General features: G+C 34.8%; 1 protein-coding gene across 1 annotated transcript in view; it reads right to left on the bottom strand.

Moving 5' to 3' along the window:
* Positions 1–22,543, bottom strand: part of LOC111000911 (collagen alpha chain CG42342) — a 294,010-nt gene extending 271,467 nt beyond the window's left edge. The window contains exon 1 of the mRNA XM_045631950.1: positions 22,168–22,543. Within this exon, the coding sequence (XP_045487906.1) occupies positions 22,168–22,414 (247 nt within the window). The 5' untranslated portion in view covers positions 22,415–22,543. The remainder of the gene's footprint in view (positions 1–22,167) is intronic.
* Positions 22,544–26,989: the final 4,446 nt, after the last annotated feature.

Below are 26,989 nucleotides of genomic sequence, written 5' to 3'. Positions count from 1 at the left end.
ATATTAACGGTTTCGCGAGATACCATCTCATTCCTAAAGTCTTTACGTTAGAAACAAAAGACTGCTTGGTTTCACTGTATTTTTTTTCCTAGAGGTAACTAGGATATAACTATTAATAGCTTTTAATATAATATCAAACAAAAATTATAATTCAAACTAAATGAAACACTAAAATAAGTCTGATCCCTTTAATTCAGGCAGCAAAACTTATTTTGCAATTTGATGTTAATCTGCCCTACTTTTAAGAGAAGAAAATAAAAAATTGAATTTCATCATTTCCGAGGTAAAATTAAAAATATTTTGGTGATAAATCATTGAGTATGGAACTTACGTTTTGTGTCTCGTGATACGTATATTATAAATATGGAAGTTTTGATAAATTAATAATAGTACCTGGATGACCGCGCCTTGATCGGGACTTTTTTTTATAAATTGTGTTTTTTGGAAATTATACTTAAGTACAAATTACAAAAAAAAGTAAGTTTTGGAGTTTACTCCTTAAGAATCGATTTTCATATATAAGGCGCCCGGTATGAGAAAAATATGACAGGTAAAATCTACTGATGAATGACCTCGTCACTTTTTTGGTGCGCACCTACGGTGCGCAACTTTCTGATTTGCTTGTCAGTGTATTAAGACGTACATAGTGTATGCTGCAAGGCGACTATACCTTTATGTTATTGGGCTTGTTTGTTTCTATCAGTATCAATGTACTTATATTGCTGATTTTGTTATACATATCAATAATTAATATTGTTATTGTGAAATTATAATTTTTATCATTATTATTTTAATTAATTTGTTAATTTACCCTTTCATATGGTATTAATCTTATTTTCAGTTGGATAAACTCTTTTTGCGTATGTTTAGACAATCGTACTTAAGGAGTAAACTCCAGTCGTGCGTCGGAGCTGACACACACAATTTTTTTTGTTTAAGTTGATAAAACAAGAATAAAATAACGTTTTCTAGAAATGATTCATATTTAATGATAGCTAGATCGATTTATCGCCCCTGAAATATACTAAATTTCATGAAAATCGTTGGAGCCGATTCCGAGATTCCAATTATATATATACAAGAATGGCTCGTTTAAAGATATAACATAACAAGGTATACATATTTTTAGAGAACGCTTACAAACCATATTTTATAAAGATACTTGTATTTAACACTATATTTTTCATACTGTCAAATAGCCCATTATTAGCTCCAATCGATAAGTTGTTTTATTGCGTACAATTATAACATCTAATCCTATAAATCCTGGTTATATCTGGTGATCTCAAAAATGCATTGCATATTCATAGCTGGACATAACACGCCCACTGGCTATGTTTAATTAAAGATGCAAAACAGGGTTGCCGATCTCACCGTAGCCATCTAGTGCAATCACTTCCGTGTCTACCTAAATAAGAGAAAGATTAAGAGTAAATCTAAGTATATCTTGATGAGATTTAGGGCTTTTTACACGCAAGTATTACATGACGGCATCGGCTTAGATTTCGTTTGTTAGACACATTGCTCTTGAAAGAGTGCGAGTGCGTAGCCAGTCGATACAATCCTTAATATATATGTGGCATACTTTTTGGACATACATTGCTTGTTTTTCTTTGCTATGAGCAAGTATTTATGAGACACAAAGAGAAACCTCTAGGTTGTCATGTAGCCACATGGCGAACAACTTTTTTTACTTTTACGCATAGTAGTATCTACTTTTAGATGCAGCCGCAGTATAATTGATATTTTGTTTTGCGTTAAGCTCGAGATTCAGATAACGTATCGTACAGAGCTGTGGAAATTAAAAAAAAATATAAACATGGGGCAAATAAGGGGCTAACTTGATGTTATGTCAAACTCCGCCCATGGGCACTTACATTCCCAGAAAGCTTGCAATTTCGTTTGCCAGCCTTTTAAAAGTTACAAATACTTCCGTGGCTAGCTGGTTCCACAAAGTGGTGATGCGTGGAAAAAACTGCCTGATATGTTCACTCTTTGATGTCATATGGGTGGGATTCTGTTTTTTGCTCCGATGTAAGATGATGAAACATAGCTACAGGTTATCCGATGCATTGACTAAAAATAGCATTAAAAAATCCTTTATTCTTAGCACCTGTAAACTATGATAAATTCAACACTGTATTAATTTAATCAAATTCTAATGAATCTCAGTTACCGAGACAAAGGTACATAAACAGTACGCTTTACGACTGCAGAACGATGCTACAGCGCGCTAAGCATACAGTTGTTAACAACGCTTCGACTGATAAACTTTAAACACGAAATACTTTCTGAATTATACACGATAAAATTTACATATTGTTTGAAAGAGGAAGAGTTGGATTGAGGAAATAGTTATTGAGCAGTCAAAATATGTCACGTTTGACAACTGTTTGGCTATAGTGAACTATGCGCTCGCCAGATTCCATTACATCTAGATTACATTTTATGCCTCAAATATTGTCTTTAATACCCCCATTGTTATAAATGAATAATGGTTATGTATCTAGACTTTATTGCGTGTATAGCAAGTACGGTTGTTTTTATCTATTGATTCTTAGAACAATGTAAGGTTGAAACATAGATTTTGACAGGATCTTGCATAGAGAATAAAAGTTTGAACAAAAGATCTAACCCACTCTTGCCGTTATGCCAATATAAGCATTAGATATAATTCTACCGACTCTAATTCTATTTATCCTTTAGTCGAATTATATTATATTCTTTCAAAAATGACGAAATTAAGAGGCGCTTGGGTGTTAACGAGATGTGACAAATAAATAATGTTTGTGGAGTTTCTTCCCCATTCTTTTCCACACGAAGAGGAGTTGCCTCGTCATCTTTATATTTTATTTAACGTTCATGAGTGCCATTTTAGGTGGTCGTATTAGTTATGAAATAAATGATTTGATTGATTTATTGATATATAGTTAGATCATTCATTATAGAGAGAAGTGTACAAAGAACACAAAGATTTATTTAACGCGGCCAGCCAGATTGTTTAATCTCTTTAACAAATCTTGAAAAAATGATAGTTATGTGATTAACAGAATCTATAGTCTTATCAGAGAGACACATTCTATCTAACACAGCTGTTATTATATAAATAATAGATATTATGGTCTAAACAAATATAGTTATTAATATATCTAAACACCAAACTATTTAACATAGAGCATTGATGCGTCACACATCAAAACATTAATGAAGCTGTTTTAGTTATAATATATGTATAACGTTGATATTTTGACAGTAACGTAAATAACAATAAATAACGTGTATAAAACCAACTAAATTATAACGCGTTTATTGCGTCACTTTATATGGATTATGTATTTTAAGATAGGTTGTAAAAAACTTATGACAAGCTCATTAGGGGACAAATTATAGTAGTCGTAAATAAACCGTCTATGTGCCATAAACAAATCATAATGAATTTGGATGTGTTAACTAATACGAATTATTTTTAAGTATCCTTATCGAAGTTTATTTGGTATTTGTGCTTTCTTTTTTACATAAAGTTATACTTTCACTGCTACACCAGCAATGATTCCTAGTACGTTTATTTTGGAACATAAGACCCGTTTTTTATACATTTTTAGGGCCGGGATACAAATGTGCAGTTGGGCCCGCCTTTGGACACCTCAGCGCCGGGGGATGGAGGGTGTGTTGTCTACCTTTCAAGAAGGAAAATTTCTTCGTTAAGGCCCTAAGAAGTATCAATTCGGAAATACCTCTGGCAGCTGGTTTAAAAAAGGGTCGCCGCAAAGTGCCTTAAAATCCGTTGTTTTACGGAATGTCAGGCGTCGAGATGGAATTGTGTTTTACTTGTAAAATTAGCTATTTATTATTTTTGGCTAGTTCTCTGAACCTAAATCAAAAGTTGGCCCATTGTACTACAGAGAGTCCAGTAGTTAAATTTGTTATAAATAGATATTTAACTAAGCTCTGACTCAAATGACATGTCTCAGTTAAATCTAAGGGTATTTAATATATTTTATTATTAGGCAATGACCACAAAAAACTAAACTACCAATCCAAAGTAATCTTAAAACAATATAGCTCTCAGCCAACATGGTTTTGGACATAATTATTCTGAAACGTTTCCTAGTATAAGGAAAAGTGTTTCATTATAAGTAAAAAATCTTTACGATGTTGTAAGTGCGAGAAGCGGTGAAGAAATAAATCGATTAGTATTATGAAGAAAGTTGTTATTAACAGCTTTTTCCCGCGAACTTTTATCGTTCAAGTAAATTGGATTGGAAGAATTACTTTGGTAACGATGTATTTGGCCAGATTTTTTATTGAGGAAAATGTATAAATTGCACACAAAATATAACAATAGTATTTAGGAAAAACAGGGATTCATTTTTTTATTATTGGTAATTTGCCCTAATGTTAGAGGTCGTTTATTAAATAAACTAGCGACCCGCCCCGGCTTCGCACGGGTGCAATGCTGATACTAAATACACTATAGAAAATCTGTGAACGTTGTGTATAAAAATGTGGGTTATCCATAAGAGATAGATATATACCATCATGGACTTTTCTGTAGACCTTTTCAATGTGTACAATACTTAGTACATTATTTTGATAAAACTCGTAGGGTTCAGCCCGCGTTTGCAATGTAAGCGGAAAAAATTTAATTATTTACGACATCATATTAGAAACCTCAAAAATAACAGTACTTCTCCACTATTTAATGGATGTTATTATACATATAAACCTTTCTCTCAAATCACTCTATCTATTTAAAAAAACCGCATCAAAATCCGTTGCGTAGTTTCAAAGATTTAAGCATACAAAGGGACATAGGGACAGAGAAAGATACTTTGTTTTATAATATGTAGTAATATGTAAAAAAATATAATTAACAAACTAAGAAATAGTAACTATACACTAATAACCTAGTGGCGCTACAAATACAAGCCTCAGATTTATCTATGTGTTTCGTGATCACTTGATTTTTTTTCTAGTAAGAAGAGATCTGCCTTCTGTGCGAGTATTTAATGAGTACAGTCCATTGGTAGATAGTTAGGGATTTACGTCCTCAAATCGTTGTCTCACGCTGAAGACACTTTGCCAACAATTCTCTATGAAATTAGTAATAAGAGTTTAAATAGTATTACGTATTACACAAAATACTAAGATTGTAGCCGTTCAAAAGTTATCCTGAATTATCATGCGCATCATTTCGGCAAATACATGTGTACCAAGACAATTAGGGTAGTTTTTTGTTGTTCTCAAAATTCAAACATATTTAAATGAGAACAATTAAACTTTTAAATATATATCATAGAAAGGATGTACACTAGTGAAAGTGTCATGAAAACTAAGGATGGCGCAGCGCTAACCCGATCCATGCAACTCACACTGGAGTAAGAATGTCGCAATTATTGAATTGTCTTTAATACGTACAAATATTTATATAATGGTACTTGGTGTTATGATGTCTGATACCAAATGGCTACATCTTCAATAAAAACAATAGCATTAATACAGTTTACATTAGGTATATAATTGCGTAGAAACAGATTAAAAATTAAGTAATTGCTACAAATTTTGATAATGAACATTTAATTTTTATATGCAAACTATGAGCCAACAACAGAGGTACCACAGACAGGACGAAGTTCTCAAGTCACGTGCTTAGTTCAAAATAAATTCGCGATCTCGCATGCTCTAAACTTTCATGCACCCTGCAATATTCATGAGACCTAGACAGTACACGCACTTGCAGTAACTCAATTATCGTTTAAATGCTAAAACAAGTCTTATTTAGTAGACTGCTTCATTCAGAATTGAACGTAAACAGTATCCATCGTCCATCATCAGCTATTTTGGTTAATTTCCGGAAGTAGACTTACTTCATATTCTTCCGGTACGTCCTGCACTGGCCTCTGTATCCACTGGGAGCCTTCATGACAATGTAAGTCCAACGAGTCTATGGGCGGCCGCACGGTCTTTTGTTCTCTACCCAGAACCAATGGCTCCTTAGCTGCGGGTTCTTCAGTTCTTATTAATGTATGCTTTTTGGCCTGCCCTCCGCCACTTAGATGTAGCGACAGCCCTACTACGAAAACAAAATACAGTAGTAAAATTTTCATTACCTACATTAACGTAGTATTTCCAGAACGATTTTGATTTAAAAAAATCTCCTGAAAATGCTACGAAAACACCAAACATTGGTTTTATTCTGCCACCTTTGGCCAAGATGTTAAATATTGACAACAATGTATTTATGTTTTTAAAAGGCTTATAGTTACTTGACTTACTACTTAATATGTGCTGGGTACTGCGGCAGTGGAAAAGCACTGCAGTGGAAAAAATGAGGGGCGCGTCGTGACCATAAAGTGCACCTGGCGTCGCATCGGCGAGTTAGCGACTACTTTTATATGTCTGAGCTCTGGGGTACGGTTTTTCCGCGTTTCAGTGGTGTCGCGTTATAGCAATTGTATTGGGTAGTCTTTGTAAAACGCTTTCTTCAAAGTATACTAAGGTAATTTAATCACTGGCTAGAAAAAACATAAAAGGCAAAAAGAAATTAACGTGGCTAGCGATATATGAAACAGATTGAAAAGCTGCAAAAATCAGTACAATATTTTTTTAAAGGCATTTGTTGTTGTTTTGGCGAGCGAATAATAAATATTTATAATAGAAAATAATAAAGAACAAAATATTCAAGCTTACGGACGATGATAGATAAAAGTGTTTTAAAACAATGTCTAAATAATAACAAAAGTGCAATTATGACGCTGTAAATCACGTCACTTACTAACATGTCAGAATGATATATGTATTAATAAAGTGATCGTTTCTACGTTATAGTTTTGTTCAAATACGGCGTTGTAAACAGGACTGCGAGTGTTTGACAGAGGAAGTTGGCTAACATCTGTAGCGGTAATTTGTCTCTAAACCAATATCCCACACGACGTAGCTTCTGCCTGCCTTTATTTATTCTATAACTTCTTTATTAAACATATATTAGAATTGGGCCTTCAAATATAAATATATATTCATAATTGCCACAAAGATATTCCAGAAGAAAAATCAAAGTTTAATCAGATATTTGGATAATTAAAATGTTAATATTATCAAGAAATCTGTACAAACACCGCTTGTGTACAACAAAGAACTCTTCGGTGGCCGTCGATATATAATTCATACTAAAATAAAAAGTAATGAGTACATACCTCTTTATAACGTCTTCTCTTACACACAAAATTCTCAGCCGTAAGGATTTGGAGAAATTCTATCAGTATGCGAACAAAGAGAAGTTAGACTGATGCACATTGATACCTTGCCTCACAATAGTTCTTAAACACGCACTACACACTCAGTATAAAATAGTGGACGTAACTATTATCAAATATAACAAAAAGTATATATCAAAATAAAAATGCGTCTAATGTAATCCGAGTAAATCTCAACAATTAATGGGATCACCATGATCAAATATTATAAAATTAAAATTATGTATTTCGAACCGCCCGTTTTATCGTTTATCAAAAGGCGGTAAAGACAAGTTTTCTAAATATAAACAAAATAAATAAAAAAAATCGTTATAAATACATACATAAGGAAAATGAGAAGAATGAAGAAGTATTCCATCTTACTTAAAATTGCTGCAAATATAACACTTCAAGGTTTTGATAAGTAGTACTAAATTCTACTTCTTACAAATTCGTACGCTGAAATGGAAGGCATTATACATGAGATAGGAGTATGAAAACCATGCAGGCAAGGTTTGGTCAACAGTTCAGTAAGGGAAGATTCTGGAGAAGCCAAATAAAGGCGAATTGTTTAAAAACGAAAAATAAACAAATGAATTACCTTAACACACGTAAACGCATATTTATCTTCGTTACAATTTAAGTCAAACTGATAGAAAAGGTACAAACTGTGGTACATATTTTGTATGTTGTTGAGCGACTTAGTTAACAAATTACATAGGTTTTTCATTGTGCGTTGAGTGAACTGTAAAAGTTCTACTATATGGTAGTGTCTACTGTAGTTAATTTGTTCTATTTTTTTATTAATTTCGTATGTTTGTTTTTATGTCAATTTAGGGTCGCCTGTTAGGGCAGGAGTGTTTTTAAAAAATAAAAAAAATGTTATGGAAAAAACAACAATACTCTCATCTCATCTTTGAAAGCCTTCAACATACTTGTCAGTATAAAAACGTACTAGTACTGAGAAATACTAAGCACACATTCAAGAATAACAAGTAGATTGTCAGATCTGGAGGGTGCCCACCCAGTGAGGGTCGCGGGTTCACGCCGACAAGGTAAGGGCGGACACGCTGTCAGATCTTGGATATGTTATATATATGTGTTCCGGATATTTAATTCAATTTCTTGTAGAAGAACTATGAGTAACAATAGAACAAGACACTATTTACAAGTAAATTCGGTTTTGATAGTTAATGGTTGATGGGTTGCTTCAACATTATTATGAAATAACGCTTTCATAAGAAATACATTTCATTAAAAATTCGGTATATTTTTATTACATGTAAGAGTTAATAATGTCATTCAATTAATTCAAATACAGATAAGATAACAACAACAAAAAAATATTTGTCTTCGTGGCCAGACGATAAAAACTTTTATAAAATGTAAAAGAAATATCACGAAATTATATTGACTTTATTTTTAATGTATTTAATAGAAATTGTTATATACTCCAGAAGCAAGATAAAATTAAATAAAGTATTATATGTTTAAATATTCTTATGTTTATGTAACGGGAGGCAAACGAGAAGCCGCCACCGCCCATGGACCACATTGCCAGAAGGCTCGCAAATGCGTTTCTGGCCTTTTGAGAATTGCGCACTTTTCTTGAAGGACCCTAAATCGAATTGGTTCGGAAATACTTCAGTAGAGAGCTTCATTTATCATTATTACATAATACCAGTACCAATTAAAAACAATCAGTTTTGTAATTCTGTTTGACATAAACTTAGAATATATGTTAGGTATTTTATTTAAGCCGTGATAATCATCTTAAAAACGAACCGTTTTGTACGGAAAACCCCGGAAAATATCAGTAAGTCAGTGTTGTGTGAGGGGACGACGACGTTTATGACCACTTTTATTGGACAATATATCCCCGGCCTCACCCCATCCAATAAAAAACATGTGCGCTATCTTATCAGCATGCAGATACTTATCTTTGCATAGATTATACAACTTTTGATTCCGTACATGTCGGGGTGCTGAAATGTTGGTTTTGGTTGTCTATCGATTTGTTCTTTGAAAGGCCTTGTGCTATTTTCAAATTTAGTTGCGTAGCTTTCACTTCCACATCATACGAGAAAACATAATTATTTGAATGTACGTCTCGTTATTTTGTATAATAACTTTTATGTAAACACTAATTGTAGGCGCGTGACATTTATGAACATGAAGTACAAATAATCTACAAATAAATCAACAGAGGGTAAATTAACAGGTAAGAGCGTACCAATTCTTAAAAAGCCAGCAATGCCCTCTGGCATTTATAGTGCCCTGTTCTATAATAAAAAAAATCAAAATAGGCGGTGTGGCATATTTAATTTATCTTTGACATTTAATGAGGCACATTTATTTATTTATTTATTTATTTATTGGGAAACCAAACAGAGACATCCTTAATAAAAACAAAGTCAAAAATAAAACAAATACAAACACACTGGATGCATCCACAACAGGTTACACTTATATATGATACAAAAAAAAATACATGACAACAACACACATAAAAGTAATATAAAGTTAAGACATTAAGAGTTGCTTTATTTTATTCTTAAACAAAGCAGTAGTGGAGTGCGAAAAAGGTGTATACACATGATGTAGTAGTTGCGGGTGCTCACTAACATTTTGTGAAAAAAAAACCTTTAAATCTAAAAGTGATACAGTATTTATTGCCAGTTCTTCTCGTCCATTTTACGACATTGATTTTACACATTAATATAATAAATATTTTGAACTATTAATTTTTTACTGTTGCTTAAATTAGCATAATAATAAAAACATTCTAAGTAGGAATTTAAAACAAATTTGAAAAAAATTGGTCACTGTGGCAATGTACTTTTAATTCGGTCTGTCCTCGTTGTTTTGCGATAATTATTTGTTGTGCTAGGAAAACACCAGCTCTTGGGTCACCGGTACCAGGTGAAAACTTAAATATTTTATAAGCGCCTGTACACTTGAAGCCAACGGCCCAAGAGTCTCCACTTCAAAGGGAACAAAGGTGGAGAAAATATTTGTATTTGACCCATTTATTTTGAGTAACCATAAAGTATTGTACATGAATAAATTATACTTTGATTTTATTTCCATAAAAATCTGATAAGTAAGTTATGAACATGAGTGAATTAATCGTTGTTTTTTCATATTATAATTATGGTTTTCGCTAGGAATCCAACATGGATCTTCAGACGTCTAGCACAACCGAACAATAAGAATCTATAACGTGAATTTGCATTATTTACGTCTATTTCCATAATATAAATGAAAGTTTTTAAAACAAAAATAATTTATTAGAAATATTAGCCCTGATTTTATGGAAAAACTAATTAAAGATAATTTTGTACGATAAACGATGTTTTCATGTTTAATAATATTTCATATTAGATTTCCAATAAAATATTCCAAGAAAGACTTGTTTTCTAAACAAGTGATTAACATGTAAGGAGAGCGGTTCAGGAATATTCATCTTGATCAAAATGTAATTTATCGAGCTCAGACGGTAAACAACTCGGAGATGGATTGTTCCTATCTGACGGGTTATTACGAACCTAGTACTGTGAGCTACGCAATACGGGTAGAAATAGGATAAAATTGACTTAGTTAACAAAGTTTTAGTTAAAAAGGATGGTTTCTCTGTAACATTACATATATTTATTGCATTTATCGACCACTGTATTATTTTGCTTAAAATATGTAACAAAAAAAACACTTCATATGACTATTTTATGTTTATAAAAAAACATTACAATTTTAAAAACTGAAATTCAATTGTTTATTTTTTTAAACAAAATTTCATAACATAAACGAATTAATGAAGCCGATGGCACTGTACACTCCACTGTACACTGCGACTGTTATCTGTACGCTGGACTGAAATTTTGCCTGTCGATGAAGCCAAAAGAAAAGCTTTTGAGGCTAAAGGCAAATTATACTATAAAATAGATAACGAAAATTTTAATGACCGCTGTTATCGTTGTATCACTCACTGTGTGTCTATGTAGCCTATACATCCCACCTCATATTTAGAATAACACACAAAAAAGAATGCTTGTTTTTGGTTCTTTTTATTTTGTAGAAAAGGCTAGCTACGAATGAAATAAGCTCCAAGATCTTGTGTTTTGTGTATATATGTTTTCCATCCCATTAACCTAATAAAAAATATACGTTTAATTATATTCGTAAATCTCTTTCAATCACGTCACATGGAGTTTTACTCATTGTTAATAAGGAATTTAACGTTGATTTACAACTGTTATCATACATAGAATTATAATAAATCTTTGCAGATTCCTCTTTAGATTCGCGTCCCAACAACTTTCGTGCAATAAAAGTCCCACCCTGAATCGTAAATGATAAAATTCTCGGCTTGTTTTGAACGAGAGCTATTTGCAATTCAATGGAATCAAATTAATCGCTTGTTACCGAAAACGAATCGAAAAGCCAAAAACAGCTAAAGTGAATATTCTTTTAATTGCAATTTATTTTTCACTTTCCACTAATGGATTTTGCGAAGGCTTCTGTTAATTAAAAGTTTTAATGACGTGAAGTGGAACGCGTAACTTCTAGTATTTTTATGATGACTAGGCATACTCTGGACTTTTATAAATTCAACATATTGTGGAGTAGTTCGGATTAATACCTGCAGCTGAGTTTCCACCCATGTCACCTCCACGTCTGTCGTTCCACAACTGAGCGCTTTTTTTATTTTTTCCGACCACCACCTCTATGTGGAACCAGTTGCCCACTAAATTATTTTTTACCCAATGCATGAAATTAATTGAATGATCAAGAAAAGAGCGCATCAATTCTTAATAGGCGGACAACGCAGTCACGAGCCGAAACCAAACAAAACAAAAATATTTTTATTCATATAGGTAAAGTAAGTAAAGAGAAAGTACAATTATGAATGTCAAAAAAATTAAATTAATTGAGAATTTACATTTACTGCCAGTTCTCAAATCAAGAGCGTAGAACGGAAGAGTGTCCGCCATTCGTTTTCAGCCCTTTGGTAAGAGTGTCCATGTGCGGCAGTATCCCAAAGCCACCTGCGAGTTTACCCCTTTATTCTATAAAAAAATATATAGACATTTAAATATGATCTTGGTTAAAGGTATCCTAGGTACTTTCAAATCTCGTACAGCGATGAATATTATTCATAAGTGCTGTGAAGGATAATATCACCAGGAAAGCGATGTAAAAGAGCTCTCCTATGAGTAAGATCATTGAGGCAATATAGTCCAGTTATTAAAAACGTAAAAAAATTTGCTGAGTTTTAACCAATAGTTTAGTTAACTACGGATCAAAAAACTGGCCCTAAGCATGCGACCCTTAACTACAACACTTGCTCGAAGAAAGATATTGTTTGCAAACCAGCTTGTTTTAAGCCCAATAGCAAAATAGCTGATCAGCTACTTGCCTATTAAAAAATCTCGTAAAACAGATACAGAATTCTGTGGGCTAAAACAAGGTTTGTACGCTACTGTTTTTTAAGTTCATTAAATTGTAACGTATACTTTTACGTTTGAAAAGCCCAAGCTCATCAATTGAATATTTATGCCTTTTTATTTCATCTCTGGGAGTATGAAAAGATGTGTAATTAAATTCAAAATGGCGTCGGAATACATACAAGTTCATCAACATTACTCGTTTACTTGTGGAATGTATTAGCATATTTAGGCAGCTATCCATCCTCATCACCATGTGCTGAGTAAACATGCGTTTGACTCAGACAATCTTATGCACAAAACTAGACCATGTAGTGTAGGAGATGGATGATAGAAATTAATGAGTTAATAATAAATATGTATACGTTACCTATTAATGAAAACACCATTCAGAGAACAACAATAGTTAAACTTTATATTAATTATCTATATGAATAATAATGAATCAAACAATATATCAAGCCCAGAACTTCAAGACTGCTGGAACAATTAGATATTTTTATTTATTTATTGAACTCTTTAGTATGTTTTTATGTAGATAAAAATTGAGCAAAAAGTCAACTCTTTAACAGAAACTACTAGTCCAAGTATTAATTATTTTATTAAGTTGAAACAAATATAATGTAAAAATCTATATATGCAACATTACTGACCGACCCACTCGGTTTCTTATTAGTGATCGGATTTTTTAGTATTCCCGGTACACCATTCATGTGTACCTTAAAACCACAAACAAAGGATTTCAAATCACTAAGAAAAATATGAAACCCTGGGGATGTAAGCTGGTACCGTGAACCCAGATACTTCGGAAACCAAGACCGTCGCAAGGCTATTGATAGTTAGGTTCCAATTTTTCTCCCCAGCCGCCCAAAAATTAGACTATTTATAAAAGTCTTAGTAAAAGGGGGGCAAAACTACAGGTTGCCCAAACAGAGCAGTAATCGCAGTCCGGGGACACCCATTTTAATGAATGGGTTGCCAAACTTTGATAAAGGAGTAACTCTTCTTAAACAATTGGAGGTCGTCCCAATAAAGACATCCACCGGTAGTCAGTACTGTTTTTGGAGTTGTTTAATGTGAGAATATTTTTTTGGGTTATAAAACACATTCTTATAATTTATTTCCAAATAGATTTATTTAAACGTCACAGGCTCCTACGCATTTTACCTTAACTCCGAAGTTGGAATGCATAATTCTTGAGTGAATTTCCCAAATTAATTGTTTCGGGTTGATTTACATTTTATCCCCTTACGAGAGTTAGAACTTTACGACAGATCGATATTAATTTATTTCTTACACAAATGTATAAGGATATGTTTATTTTTTTAACTAGCTAACGCTCGGCCCACTGATTCAGTGGTTTTATGTGAGAAACACTTAATAGTCGGGCGTCCCGACATGAACACATATTTAATATGAACAAATTCTCACATTTCCTTTGCATCTCGTATGTATTATACAAAATATCAACAAAAATCGCACTAACAAAGTTATTCCAAGTTAAGAATATTTCAACTACTCAACCTTAGCCACTGAGCCTTCGGACCGTCCAGCCAGTGGTTAGATTGCGTAATTATCCTTCCTTCATATAAATATTTTTTAAAAATTTGCGTATGCTAAATGTTGAAAAACATAAATCTAAATAAATATCCTTTAAGTTATCTAAATTATTACAGGACAAAGGACCATTCTGTGGTACAACAATAACTCATACACATTTCGTGAATTCTAGACGCTTCTTACAATATTTCTGAGAATACACATTAAACAAAAACACATTCATTTTAAAGATATAATCTAAAAGTGCATTGCACTTATCCCGCGGGATTTAGCAAAATTACATTCCCTGCATTTGCATGAGAAAAGTAACAAGCGAAAACTAGACAAAGTCGTGCCAGAATATCGATAACAGTATGACAAGGTTAAAACGCATATTAAATTGACCGCAACTTGAAACGGGGGTGCAGTAAACTGGCGCTTTATAATCGCCATTTGATGATGATGGAGTAATCGCTGGGACCATCTCTATTTCCAACGGACAGCATCTTCGTTAACATTGTTTTATTTATGTTTCGATAGTCCTTAAAACTCTGAGCTATTAAAAAAAAATTCCAATTTTTTTTAGTAAAAAGGTCTGTTTGATTGGTATAGCTTGATGGACTATGGGCATGACAAAGTTGGTAACATATAGTAACTATGTATCCTGTTGACAATGGAATGTGTCCAGAGGCGGCAGTATCACGTAGCATCATATGAGCCTCCTGCCCATATGCTTCTTATTGCATAAAAAAAACTATTATTATACCATACTAAACTATAAACAGTTTTTTTATCAATGTTAAACAGTTAAATATGTTTAATATATATTATGTATGTTCAGGGAAACTGTTTAATATCGCGCTGTGGATTTTTATAGAGAAAATCTGATAGTAGTTGAATGTTATTTTTATGATTATGATCAGCGCTGAATTTTAGTAATTTTAAACTCTTGCGGTTCGTAGCTTTTGCTTGAATACAAATGAAAATATATTGGTATCCTGATAAAAAAGATTATGTCTGTATTATGAAGGGAAGACCACAGCGACCTTAAATAAATGAACTGTATAAAATAAAATTAAATAAATATTATTATTAAGACTAAAATTTAATGAACTTCGAATACCTTGGACTTTTCTTGTGTTTTTGTATGTTAGGTAGTTGAAAAAAAAATAATTTCAAATTCTCTTTTTCCTAACAAAAAACTCAATAAAATACTTTATATTATTTTCATTCTATAAATTTAAATATGTATATAAGTATTTACCACAATAACTAATAAAATATTTAACTTAGCTCTAACGAACTGTTTTCTAACAAAAATTGAAATGATAAAAAGTCATTAGGGTTTTGTGTAAAACTCTTCAACCTGACTCTTCAAATTTAATTCGCATTTCGTATGCTAAAGCACAAACGACTTAAAAATGTATCAAGCAATCTTTTTAAACACACACATTCAATTATACACTTTATTGCAATGAAAAAGAGTACATTCTAGATTAACCACAGTTTGTTTGCAATGCATGTTGAAATATTGGAATGCCACAGGGTGAGTGCAAATTACACATACTTTTAAGAATTTTGCACCGTAAAAGCATCTAAGTAGGGTACAAAATAATGTATAGTTTATAAGAGGCGCTGGATTTGACACTTGTCGCAATTTCAGGAGTTTTGGGCGTTTCAGAAATATTAAGAATATGTTCCCTTCGCGTTAAATAAATCTTGTGTTGTTTGGAAAATGTCACGCAGAAGGGTGGTATGGAAAATCGCAAGAAAAATTCTATGCAAAACAAATCAGAATATAAGTAATTAAAAATTCACATTAATTAATACTATATACTAGTTAGTAAGTAATACACTATATAATAAGTAATAGTAGTTATTCCAGGTATTTTTTACGTTCATAGAAAAAGCAAAGATTTCCAGATCAGATTTCTGATTCAGAAATCTGAGGCCAAGACCTTAAGAGGTTTTAGCGCCATTGATTTATTTTTATTTTTTTATAATGGAAACAATTAATGTAGCATATCTGATGCTTTGAAGTTTTAAATTCTCTTTATCATTGTCAGTACAGCAATTATAAATGTCAATTTTTATAAAGTAATGTTATGTGAATAAGTGTTTTTAAATAGGTAAAAACTAAAATTTGTAGTTGGAAGTTTTATTTTTTGAGTTGTGTTTTATAGAAAATTTATGTTCACATTAATTATCATGTATTTTAGAATGCAATATATTTTGTAGGAAATGTATTATATATAATGTGATATTCTTAATAAATGTTCAAAATTTGCCAAAATGTATGTAAACAAACTCCCTAGTGGGTACATCAATCCTCGGTAACATATTGCTGAAAACAAAAACAAAAGGGTCTCTCATTACTTCGTGACAAACTTGTTTACTCCGGACCGCGTGATTTATGTAAATAACACATTTTGGACACGTTAAAGTATTTATTTATGTGTGATTCATAATTCCCTAGTATTACTGACCTTCACAAAACGCTGACAATGCGATGCGTTTCTTTTGTAGTATCACTGACCTGCTTTTATTTTATTAATTTAAACTTCGTTACATTAAAATAAAAAAGAATATAAATTATAAGCTATGCAATAAACTGTCTGATTGCTGACAAGTGATCTCTTTACACGGGTGTTCTGATTTAATTTAGATATATATAGAGCAATTTAAAAACTACAAATCGAAAAATAAGAAAAAAGGAATAAAGTTACAAATTTATATAATAGCACGACCTTTTCTAACAACATAATGCTCTTAGGGAATCATTTTGTATAAGCTTATTCATATTCCAAGTTCGCATTCCAAGCCCATAAAAACGAGAGCAAAATATTGTGAGAAATCTCGAGGCGGACGACTAATAATTCCTTGTCTCCTCATTACTCTCCGCCTGACAGATGAATTTATAAGACTCCTTCGCTTTAATCATCTGCCACACTGTCAGCGAAAACAACAATCCCTTAAAATCCTCTTGTTTTCATATTTATCACTTACGTTTTGGCATGTTTCAATTGTATTAAGTAGATACAAAATACATTGTTATTAGATATAAAAGCCAGAGACAGGAGTTTGTTCCAATGGTCGCAGTAGCCTTCTTTGCCTGATAGAAATATTTCTTTATAATAGTGACTTGAACTTAACACACGTCTTGTTTTGCTCAACGCCATGAAATTGTTTTTTTTAGCATAGATGCTTAACAAAAATGTACTCTCTAGAGTACATTTTTGTTTTATGGAACGAACTGTAGCTGGCCAGTAAATAAATGTAAATTTAGAAACATTAATTTTCACTGACGTTTATAGGTGTAGATTGAACTCCACATACTATAAATAATTGTTTCCTTTATATTAAAAAAAAGAATTAATTTCCGTTATATTAAAAAAATCGCATATTATGATTCGTGTATAAATTGTGTTTTGGGACTAGATTAACGTATTTTTATATTGTCTAGTTTTCGAAATGAATTGTCATCTTAGCTGTAAGGTACAATTAATTTATTCATAAGGTTTATAAAAAAATGAATTTGGTACATTCGGTTGTATGGACATAATTTAAGAAATTTAAAAACGGTGTAAATATAATGTCAAACTTTCATAAGCAAGAAGCACTTCAATATTACGTATTTAATATTACGTAATACAATGTATAATAAGTTTACACTTACTTTGATTAATTTAATATTTCATAATACATTATCAGAAGGGGATTTAGCATGATTCTTTTTTTATCGTTGTCATAAATAAAGTGTCCCCACCGTATATTTGTTTTGCACTTTATTAGATTTGAAATGTACTGTCACTATACACGTTAATAAAAATAATGGCCTCTATTTCGCCGAATTCCTTTTCCTTATACACGGCCAATTTTAAAATCAAAATTATGTCCGTGTGCTGATCTGAATATTTTAGTTATATTTAGCTATGAAATCTAGGCATGTCCTTTTATAGTTTTATACCTTTCCATCTATTTCACAGTCTGCCTCTTTTTTCATATTTTGGGCAACAACTCTCAAGGTTTCCCTTCCATTTCCTGTTCTTTCGAGTACTATTTTCATCCCCTGTCCCATTCTTATAGAAAGTATTTCAAAATCTATTTCATAGAACCTATATATACGCCCACCCAAGAGTCGGTACCTTGCAAAGCAAGCTCAGTAAATCTATCACAATATTGAGTGTTCAGTTTGGCTCGACTCCAGGACAGCTTTATGATCGTCTGTAATGCAAATCAACGTGAAATAACTATAATAAGAAACAGGTGTATTTAGACTAAACATAACAGATTTCTGGTAACAAATTTTACGTGTTTTAATTTTATAATTTACTAGCGACCCGCCCAGGCTTCGCACGGGTGCAATGCTAATACTAAATACACTACAGAAAATCTGTGAACGTTGTATATAAAAATGTGGGTTATCCATAAGAGATAGATATATACCATAATGGACTTTTCTGTAGACCTTTTCAATGTGTACAATACATAGTACATTATTTTGATAAAACTCGTAGGGTTCAGCCTCCGTTTGCAATGTAAGCGGAAAAAATGTAATTATTTACGACATCACATTAGAAACCTCAAAAATAACAGTACTTCTCCACTATTTAATGGATGTTATTATACATATGAACCTTCCTCTTGAATCACTCTATCTATTAAAAAAACGCATCAAAATCCGTTGCGTAGATTCAAAGATTTAAGCATACAAAGAGACATAGGGACAGAGATAGCGACTTTGTTTTATACTATGTAGTTTTATAATTTATTTATTTAAGCAAACAAACAAAAATCATTTATTCATATTGGTAACATAATGTACACTTATGAACGTCAAAAAAAAGAAATATTCAATAAATGATTCTAATTTTACATTTACTGCCAGTTCTCAAGTCAAGGGCGTAGAACGGAAGAGAAGAACTGGCAATAAACTCTCCGCCACTCTTTTTAATCGCGAAGTTTTTTTATAATTTAATATTTAGGCGACTATTATAACTAAATTATGGACTGATGAATTGTTTGCTTAAATGAGTAAATTATTAATTTAAAAAAGATTTAAGTATGAAAAATAGTATATAATATCCGCTATCTTCCACGGTTCGCTTTTTAAAGTCAATGGTTGTCTAAAGAACACCTAAAATACACAAAACATTTATGAACTGGGTCTGTTCGGAGCAATATATATGAAACAAATATAAGTTGAATGAATAGATTTCTTCATTAAATAAAAATTAACGTATAAAAATTGGGCTTGAATAAAATAAATAATTATACTATTTTATATCATTTAATAATTCTCAAGTAAATAATATTAAGAATCGTCTAGATTCTTAATCACTTACTTTGTCTTTCCCTTTTTAATTAATGTTCAGATTCCTTTTAACCCTTCTCAGTATAATTAACTTTTTTAAATGTTCCAAAATTATTTTTAATAAAAAAAACTCTAAAATAGACCTTGTAATTAAGTCTAATTACCTCCGTAATTAATAGGAACGTAAATAATAATAAAATTAATCTTTAGATTCTAAAAATGTAATTTGTTATTATTAATTAGAGTTTCTGTACCAAAGTTAAATTTAATAAATTTACAAAATTTATTAAGTAAATTGTTACTCGTACAGAGATATAAACACTCACACAAAGCCACAGTAATTTATAAGTATTGTCAGATAATTCTTTGTCAATATATACATTTGTTTTTGTAATATCTTTAATAAGAGCTGTTGGGCTAAGAAAAAAAAATATAGATTGTTCTCTACAGTACAAGAAACTCTATTGACGTATATTTATTAACTGCGTTAAATTGAAATAAAAATTGTGTAAATGTATCATTGAGTTTAGAATCCACCATATAATTGATGCTTAAAATATATTAAATTGCAAATATGTTCCCTTTTGTACACAAAAATACTGTTTGGAGAAAATATTACGTTTTATATTTGCAGTTTGGTACTAAAGTTCCTCTGTTCAACATCTAACAATTAATTCGTAACAAAAGCGCGTTGTTTTCTTGCAATACATAAAACAGAGTTCTTGAGAGTTCGCAGAAACTAATTCGATATGAAACGCTACAATGCAGCCACGGAACTATGAAACAATTCCTCTAGATATATGGCCCCCTTAAGGATTGCTTCTGCTGAGAACGAACAATGTGCCAACGTACTCTCTAGACACTCATAAATATTACTCATATCCTTTCTTATACGACAGATTAAAAATTCCTAAAGTTACACAAGGTTTAAAGTTACTGTGATTTCTTGTATGAAAAATTTGTGATATTGTAAATTTCAAAGTCTTGTTATTATTTATTTATTACAGAAATACATACATTATCCTTACAGACAATGCGATAATGTTGAGAAACATGAAATACAATTTAATAAAGTATATAAATATAATATTAAACACATAATATACTCCTGTAAATCGATAAAGTCGGAGACAGCATTCAGTAGGCGCAACGTCCTGGTTAACTATATATTAACACTTATACTTAAAAATTAATAAATCATGGCGCTACAACCTTTTTTAGGTCTAGGGCTCAGATTTCTGTATCTGCTTTATGATCATTTATCAATCTAACAGGCATGTAGGTCATCAGCCTCCTCTGAGATACGCCATCGATTTTTTTCGTCTAAAGCAAGCCGGTTTCCTCACGATGTTTTCCTTCTGCGTTTGTGCGAATACATATTTAATACGGCGATAGAACAGTCTATCGCTAATGCCACTGGGCCAACTCTGTTATTCAATAGTTAATCATAGATATTTTCGGAATTACACTTAATGCTATACTATAAGCTTTTCTAAGATCTAATGAAATCTTGTAGAAGTTAGAATAATGAAGAAACTTCACCTAAACCTCTCTAAAGACGAAAGTGTTTTCAAAGAAGCGTTTCCAGTGAAGTCTTACAAACAAAAGTCGTCACTGACAGTAGCTAAATCCGCGCAAAACTTGGACGATCCATTGGAAAGGTTTCTTTAATTTGAGCTCATGCTGAGATAAGAAGGGGATCGAACTGGATGCAAACTTTACACAATTAAACCTTTATTTCGCGCCCCGACAATAACGAGTAATTAGCGCTTGGCGTCTGCTGATTTTTTGTGGAAAACTTCGAATTTTCTTCCCTTTGTCCGGAGAGAATTTCATCAATCTCTATTCAAAAGGATGACCCTTGAAAAAACCTATTAACATCAGAATGGAGTGTTTGATGACTTATTGAAGTTGAATTGGAAACTCGAAGGCGTCGCGTCGATAACCTGTGATCCAATTTTAGGAGTCATTTTTAATATCCGGTCGGAGGTCAACATACTTCCCTTCGCACGGCCCTGCATCGGGGTGTTAAATTCAATAAACGCTGATCTGTAGGCCTGGCTACGATCTGAATGCACGTTTTCAATACTCCTTATTGAGCCATTAAACCTAATAGCTGTTACAATAGAGCATTACAATTTGTCTCGTCGCGATGCTTCGTAGAAACACGTTAAGGAGAGTACTTATGGTGGTGAACCAAAGTGGAACTTGTGCGAGCAGGTATAAAGTCACGTATCGATCGGTGGTGAGGGTTTATCGCCGGATATTGTAAAGTGGTCGCCGTTACACAATGTGTCGGGGTATCGGTACGACTGCGGCAGGTCTGCGGACGTTAATTGTGTTGGGAATAAACCGATAATTTTATAATTTTATTGGAGACCCATTACTTAATTTCTTAATCAAATTATTGGATCGTGGCGTCCTGTTTTTAAGTTTGTACCGATATAGTTTAAATTTAAACTAAATCAATAGTTTTAATTTAATTAATGAAATGAAAAAGGAAATGTCTGTATTAGGTATCATTTAATAAAATTAGACAATTACTGAATTTTTCCTCCCTCACTTCTGAGATATAATGGAATAGATACAATTTTTATTTATTTATGATATTCGTTTATTATCTAAATCTAAACCTTACCTGCTGGACAGATGCAGTCTGTTGCATCCCGCCGAGACCTGGAAACCTGCACATTGAGGCCTGACGGCCGCAGCCGGAGCTCCAACAGCAACTGCTGCTCCTCCAGCACTTGCAGTCGCTGTTCGAGTATCTGCTGTCGCACTATACTATATCCACACGCTACGAGAACAAAAACACAGAAACACATTCGCACAACACAATACCACAAGTCACTTTGCCCCATTTTCATAATTTCCGTCCAGTCCATTCATAAATTGTCCGTCATATAAGTCAATGTTTGGAACATTATTTGTATTAAAAATGATCTAGACGAACGATCGAAGCGATCGAGTAAGGAGTAAGAGCGGTATTGGCGGTTACTGGCGTGGGGACCCTCGGGAAAGGATGCAGCTCGTATGCTAACTGCCCTTCTAGTTGTGTCGATTAGGCGTTCCCTTCCGCACTCGATAGACGTGTCACGGATGCTCTTCAAAATGAATGTCATGTCAGTGTGGATAATTGTACAGCGAAAAGGGGTGATATTGGGCGCTGTGAGTGACGTTTCCGCATACGACCGTGGAAAGTTACTCGGGAAGGTCAATACTACTGTGTTACTTGTACTGTGTATGACTTGCTAGAACGGAGTAGTTGAATAAAAAATATTTATGACACCTTAAGGTAAGGTAAGGTAAGGTAGGTGGGCTCAGTTTCCGCAACTAGACTCGAAATTGGTCCGTTTTGCGTAAAGCCCTGGCTACTTAAGCCAGCCCAGCTCCTTCCAGAAGCACAGAAGTCTCCTGGGCACTTCACAGGCTTCTCGGAGCGACCTCACTGTTCCGAGGATTTCTTTACGTTGTTTAGCCACAGCCTCGCATTCCAGGACTACGTGGGTGACTGATTCCTCTGCACTGAAACAGCCTCTGCACAAGGGGCTGTCTGTCGCGCCTAGGACAAATAGATGTTTATTAAGGAGACAATGGCCCGTTATTGTCCCTATCATTGTTTTGAGATCGGTTCTGTTTAGGTTTAGAAGTCGCTTAGTTAGTTGTGGGTTCACCACTGGCAGAGCCATTTTGGACTGCCTGCAGTCTGAACTATGCGACCATCGTTGATTCTGGATTTCGACGGATTTCCGGATAATCCACGTTCGAATTAGCGAGAAGGGCAAGGGAAGGAGCGGATACGGGCCATCCGGCGTCATTCCGGAGCCTCTTCTCGCAAGTTCGTCGGCAGCATCATTGCCGAGAGAGCCACTGTGTCCTTTTATCCACTGCAAGGTAACCCTATTGGTTAGTGTTAAAACCTCCAGTGCTTCATGACACTCCAGTATTAGTTTGCTGTTTATCTTTTTGTTTCCGAGCGCCATCAGCACGGATGCACTGTCGGATACGAGCTTAATGCAAAAGTCATTAACTCCTAACCGCTGCACGGCTCTGGCTGCCTCCGTTAAGGCGACACATTCACATTGAAAGATCGAGCTCTGTGTGCCTAGGGGTAGGTGTATGTTGATGTTGAGATCAAGAGAGAATATGCCAGCGCCAGAGCCACACCCTGTCTTTGAACCATCTGTATATATACGTAGCTCATTCAGGGTAGACTGATCACGTTCCTCTTCTCTCAATTGTATGTGATAGTTCCTGTTGAAAATAAGTTGATTAGTGATTCTGTCACATGGTGCAGCTATAAGAGGTTGGTACTCTATTGCCTTGTTCAGAATCGCTGTGTGTGCACTATAGTGATTCTTTCCCCACAGGTCCAATACCATAAGCCTGATGGCAGCTAGTGCTGCCTCCTGCTGTATGTGTAGGTCCAGAGGTACGATTCCTAGGGCTATCTCCATTGCTGCAGTTGGTGTAGTTCTCATGCAACCGCTAGCAGCGGACAAGGCAAGCCTTTGGAAGCGTCTGAGTTTCGTGATTGCCGTTTGAAGCTCTGTTCTTGGCCACCAAACTAGGGCTCCATAGACCAGCATTGGCCTGATAATGGCAGTGTATAGCCATATAGTTATCTTCGGCGATAAGCCCCATTTCACGCCCATCATCTTTTTGCATTGATAGAAGGCGATCGTTGCTTTGTTTAGTTTGTGTTCTAGGTGTTTGTTCCAGAGAAGTTTACTATCCAGAATCACACCTAGGTACTTGATTTCATTCTTTAGTATGAGTTCTGTGTTGAAGAGTTTTGGTAGTCTGTACGGTCCAAGAACTCTTTTGTTTGTGAAGAGTATTAATTCTGTTTTTGAGGGGTTGACGGAAAGCTCGTGCTTGTTGCACCATCTCTCAATCACTTTGAAAGCCTTTCTCATGAGGTCGCATAAGGTGCTTTCAAAGGTACCCGATATTAGAATAGCTATATCATCCGCATAACCCACTGTATAAAGATTGTCAGCATTTAGTTCCGTAATAAGTTCGTTTACAACTAGGTTCCACAATAGCGGCGACAGGACTCCGCCTTGTGGACACCCTCTGCCGACAATGCCTCGTGTTGTGGAGTTAACGGTGAACTGTATAGCTCGTTGTTTTAACATGTTGTTTGTCCATTCTATCAGGGTTGATGGTACTCCACATTTACCTAGTGCTCTGGTTATACTCGTAAAGTTAGTTTTGTCAAAGGCGCCTTCGATGTCAATAAATGCACCAAGGGTTGACTGCTTTAGCTTTAGAGAGTTGCCAATGCGAGACACGACGTTGTGGAGTGATGAGTCTGTTGATTTACCTGAGCTGTAGGCATGTTGATTCGGGTGTAGGAATTTGGATAGCGATACCTGGCTGCGTATCTCCAGGTCTCCTAGCCTCTCCATCGTTTTTAAGAAGAAGGAGGTGAGGCTTATTGGCCTGAAGGATTTCGCTTGGGTATAGTCCTCCTTACCCGGCTTCGGAATGAATATGATCTTTACTTCCCTCCATTGCAAGGGTATGTACCGATGTGCAATACAGGCTCGGAAGATAGAGACAAGATAGTCTACTATAGCGTTCCCACTCCATCTTAGTAGACCTGGGAAAATGCCGTCTAAGCCAGCCGCTTTGAATGGTAGGAAGGAGTTGATTGCCCACGTTACTTTTTCTCTAGTGATTATTTTGTGAGCTACATGCCAGTCTGAGTTAGCAGTGGCTCTTTCTGAGTATGGTTGCCAAGCCTGGTCATTGGCAATCGTACAACCCGGAAAGTGTGTTGCCAGTAGTAGTTCACAAGTTTCTGTGTCTGTTTTTGTATATGAGTTATCAGGTTTTCTAAGACAACCGATCGAGTGATGGGGCTCTCTGGAAAGGCATGATTTCACCCTGGTTGCCTGGTTGTTGCTTTCAATACTGGTGCAGAAGTGTCTCCAGCACTCTTGCTTCCTAGTACGTAAGAGTTTTTTGAATCGCCTTCTTGCGACTGTGTACTTGTCCCAGTCGGTAGGTAACCGTGTGTTCCATGCTCTATTGAACAACTTCCTGACCTTCCTACGGTGTCTCTCCAGTTCGGGGCACCACCAGTTATGCCTACCCCCCCACCTTGGTGTGGTAAGGGGACACGACTGTTCATAGCAAGTCAGGAGTAGGGACGTTACGTTGTTTACATGTTTGTCTATATCTAGTATGTCTATGGTGGTTGGTATCGTTATTTTGTCTACCTCAGAACTAATTAGTCTGTTGAATTTTACCGAATCGGTTCTGCGAGGTATACGTCTTGGTTGTGGTTTAGGTAGCTCCCCTTTAATTGCAAAGCGGATCCACCTATGATCCGAACATGATAGCTCACTGGAGACGTGCCAGTCCTGTATGTGATCTGACAGACCAGCGGTTACCATGGTTAAATCTATTATGGTTTGTGAGCGTGCGTTGATAAAAGTTGGTTCTGAGCCGCTGTTTGCTAAGATAAGATTATTGCTAAGTATAAAATTAAGCATATCCTCACCTCGAGCGTTGGTATTAGCATTACCCCATAGGGTGTGGTGCGCGTTGGAGTCTGCCGCGATGATTAGCTCCAGTTTCTCCCTCTCACAGTAGTCAGCCAGATGGCCGAGTTCTGGAGTGGGCACGTCCCCGTCACTTGGTAGGTAGGCAGACGCCAGGACGATATCTGGATGCTTGTTTCTAGGTAGCCTAATTGCTGTGAGGTCCCTTGAACATAGTTCGTTTAAAATAAATGCTGGTACATGATTAGGTATGATTATGCAGGTTCTTGGGTTACTTACAGAGGTATCCAGTAGAAGTTTTCCTCCGGTACTGCCCAGGCCACATATCTTGCCATTCCTGATCCACGGCTCCTGGATCGCGGCGATGGTCTTTGGATTAGTCTCCAGCAGTCTGCGTAAGGAAGCCGACGCTGTTTGGCTGTGCTGGAGGTTGGCCTGGATAAGGTCAGTTCGGCAAGGGGGAGGAGCGCAAACAGCTGTCGCTGAATTCACTCTCCCCTGTCTCCTGAAACAACTCGTCATCCGAGGTTAGTTGCACCGGTGAAGGTGGTTGTTGAACTACCTCCATAGGGGCGTGTGTCACGGTTGCCGTAGCTACCTCCGTCATTGACGTTGGCGGCCTCGGCGCACTTGACTCCGTCCCCGATGTGGTAGTGGCTTGTATCGGAGCCGCGGTCACCCGTGAGGGTTCATCCTTTTCCAAAATGCGGATGTAGATGTTCCCCATCAGGTAGTATAGACGCCGTTCATGCGCTCTGATCTTTGAGATCTCAGACTCTGGCACACGAAAGAAGAGTGATACACCTATCGGGTCCTGTGTTATTCGTTCGTGCGTCAGGGTCCAGGATCTAATGTTAAGGTGGCGGTTCTGCCTCGTAATCATTTTCCGCAGGGTTTCCGTGTTACCAGTGAAATCTGGTACATGTAGTAGACACGGTACCCTTC

The sequence above is a fragment of the Pieris rapae genome, chromosome 17 (genome assembly GCF_905147795.1).
Source record: "Pieris rapae chromosome 17, ilPieRapa1.1, whole genome shotgun sequence".
In the NCBI taxonomy this organism is placed as follows: domain Eukaryota; kingdom Metazoa; phylum Arthropoda; class Insecta; order Lepidoptera; family Pieridae; genus Pieris; species Pieris rapae.
The sequence above is the reverse complement of the archived record's forward strand: the minus strand, read 5'-3'. Positions and strand labels throughout refer to the sequence as shown.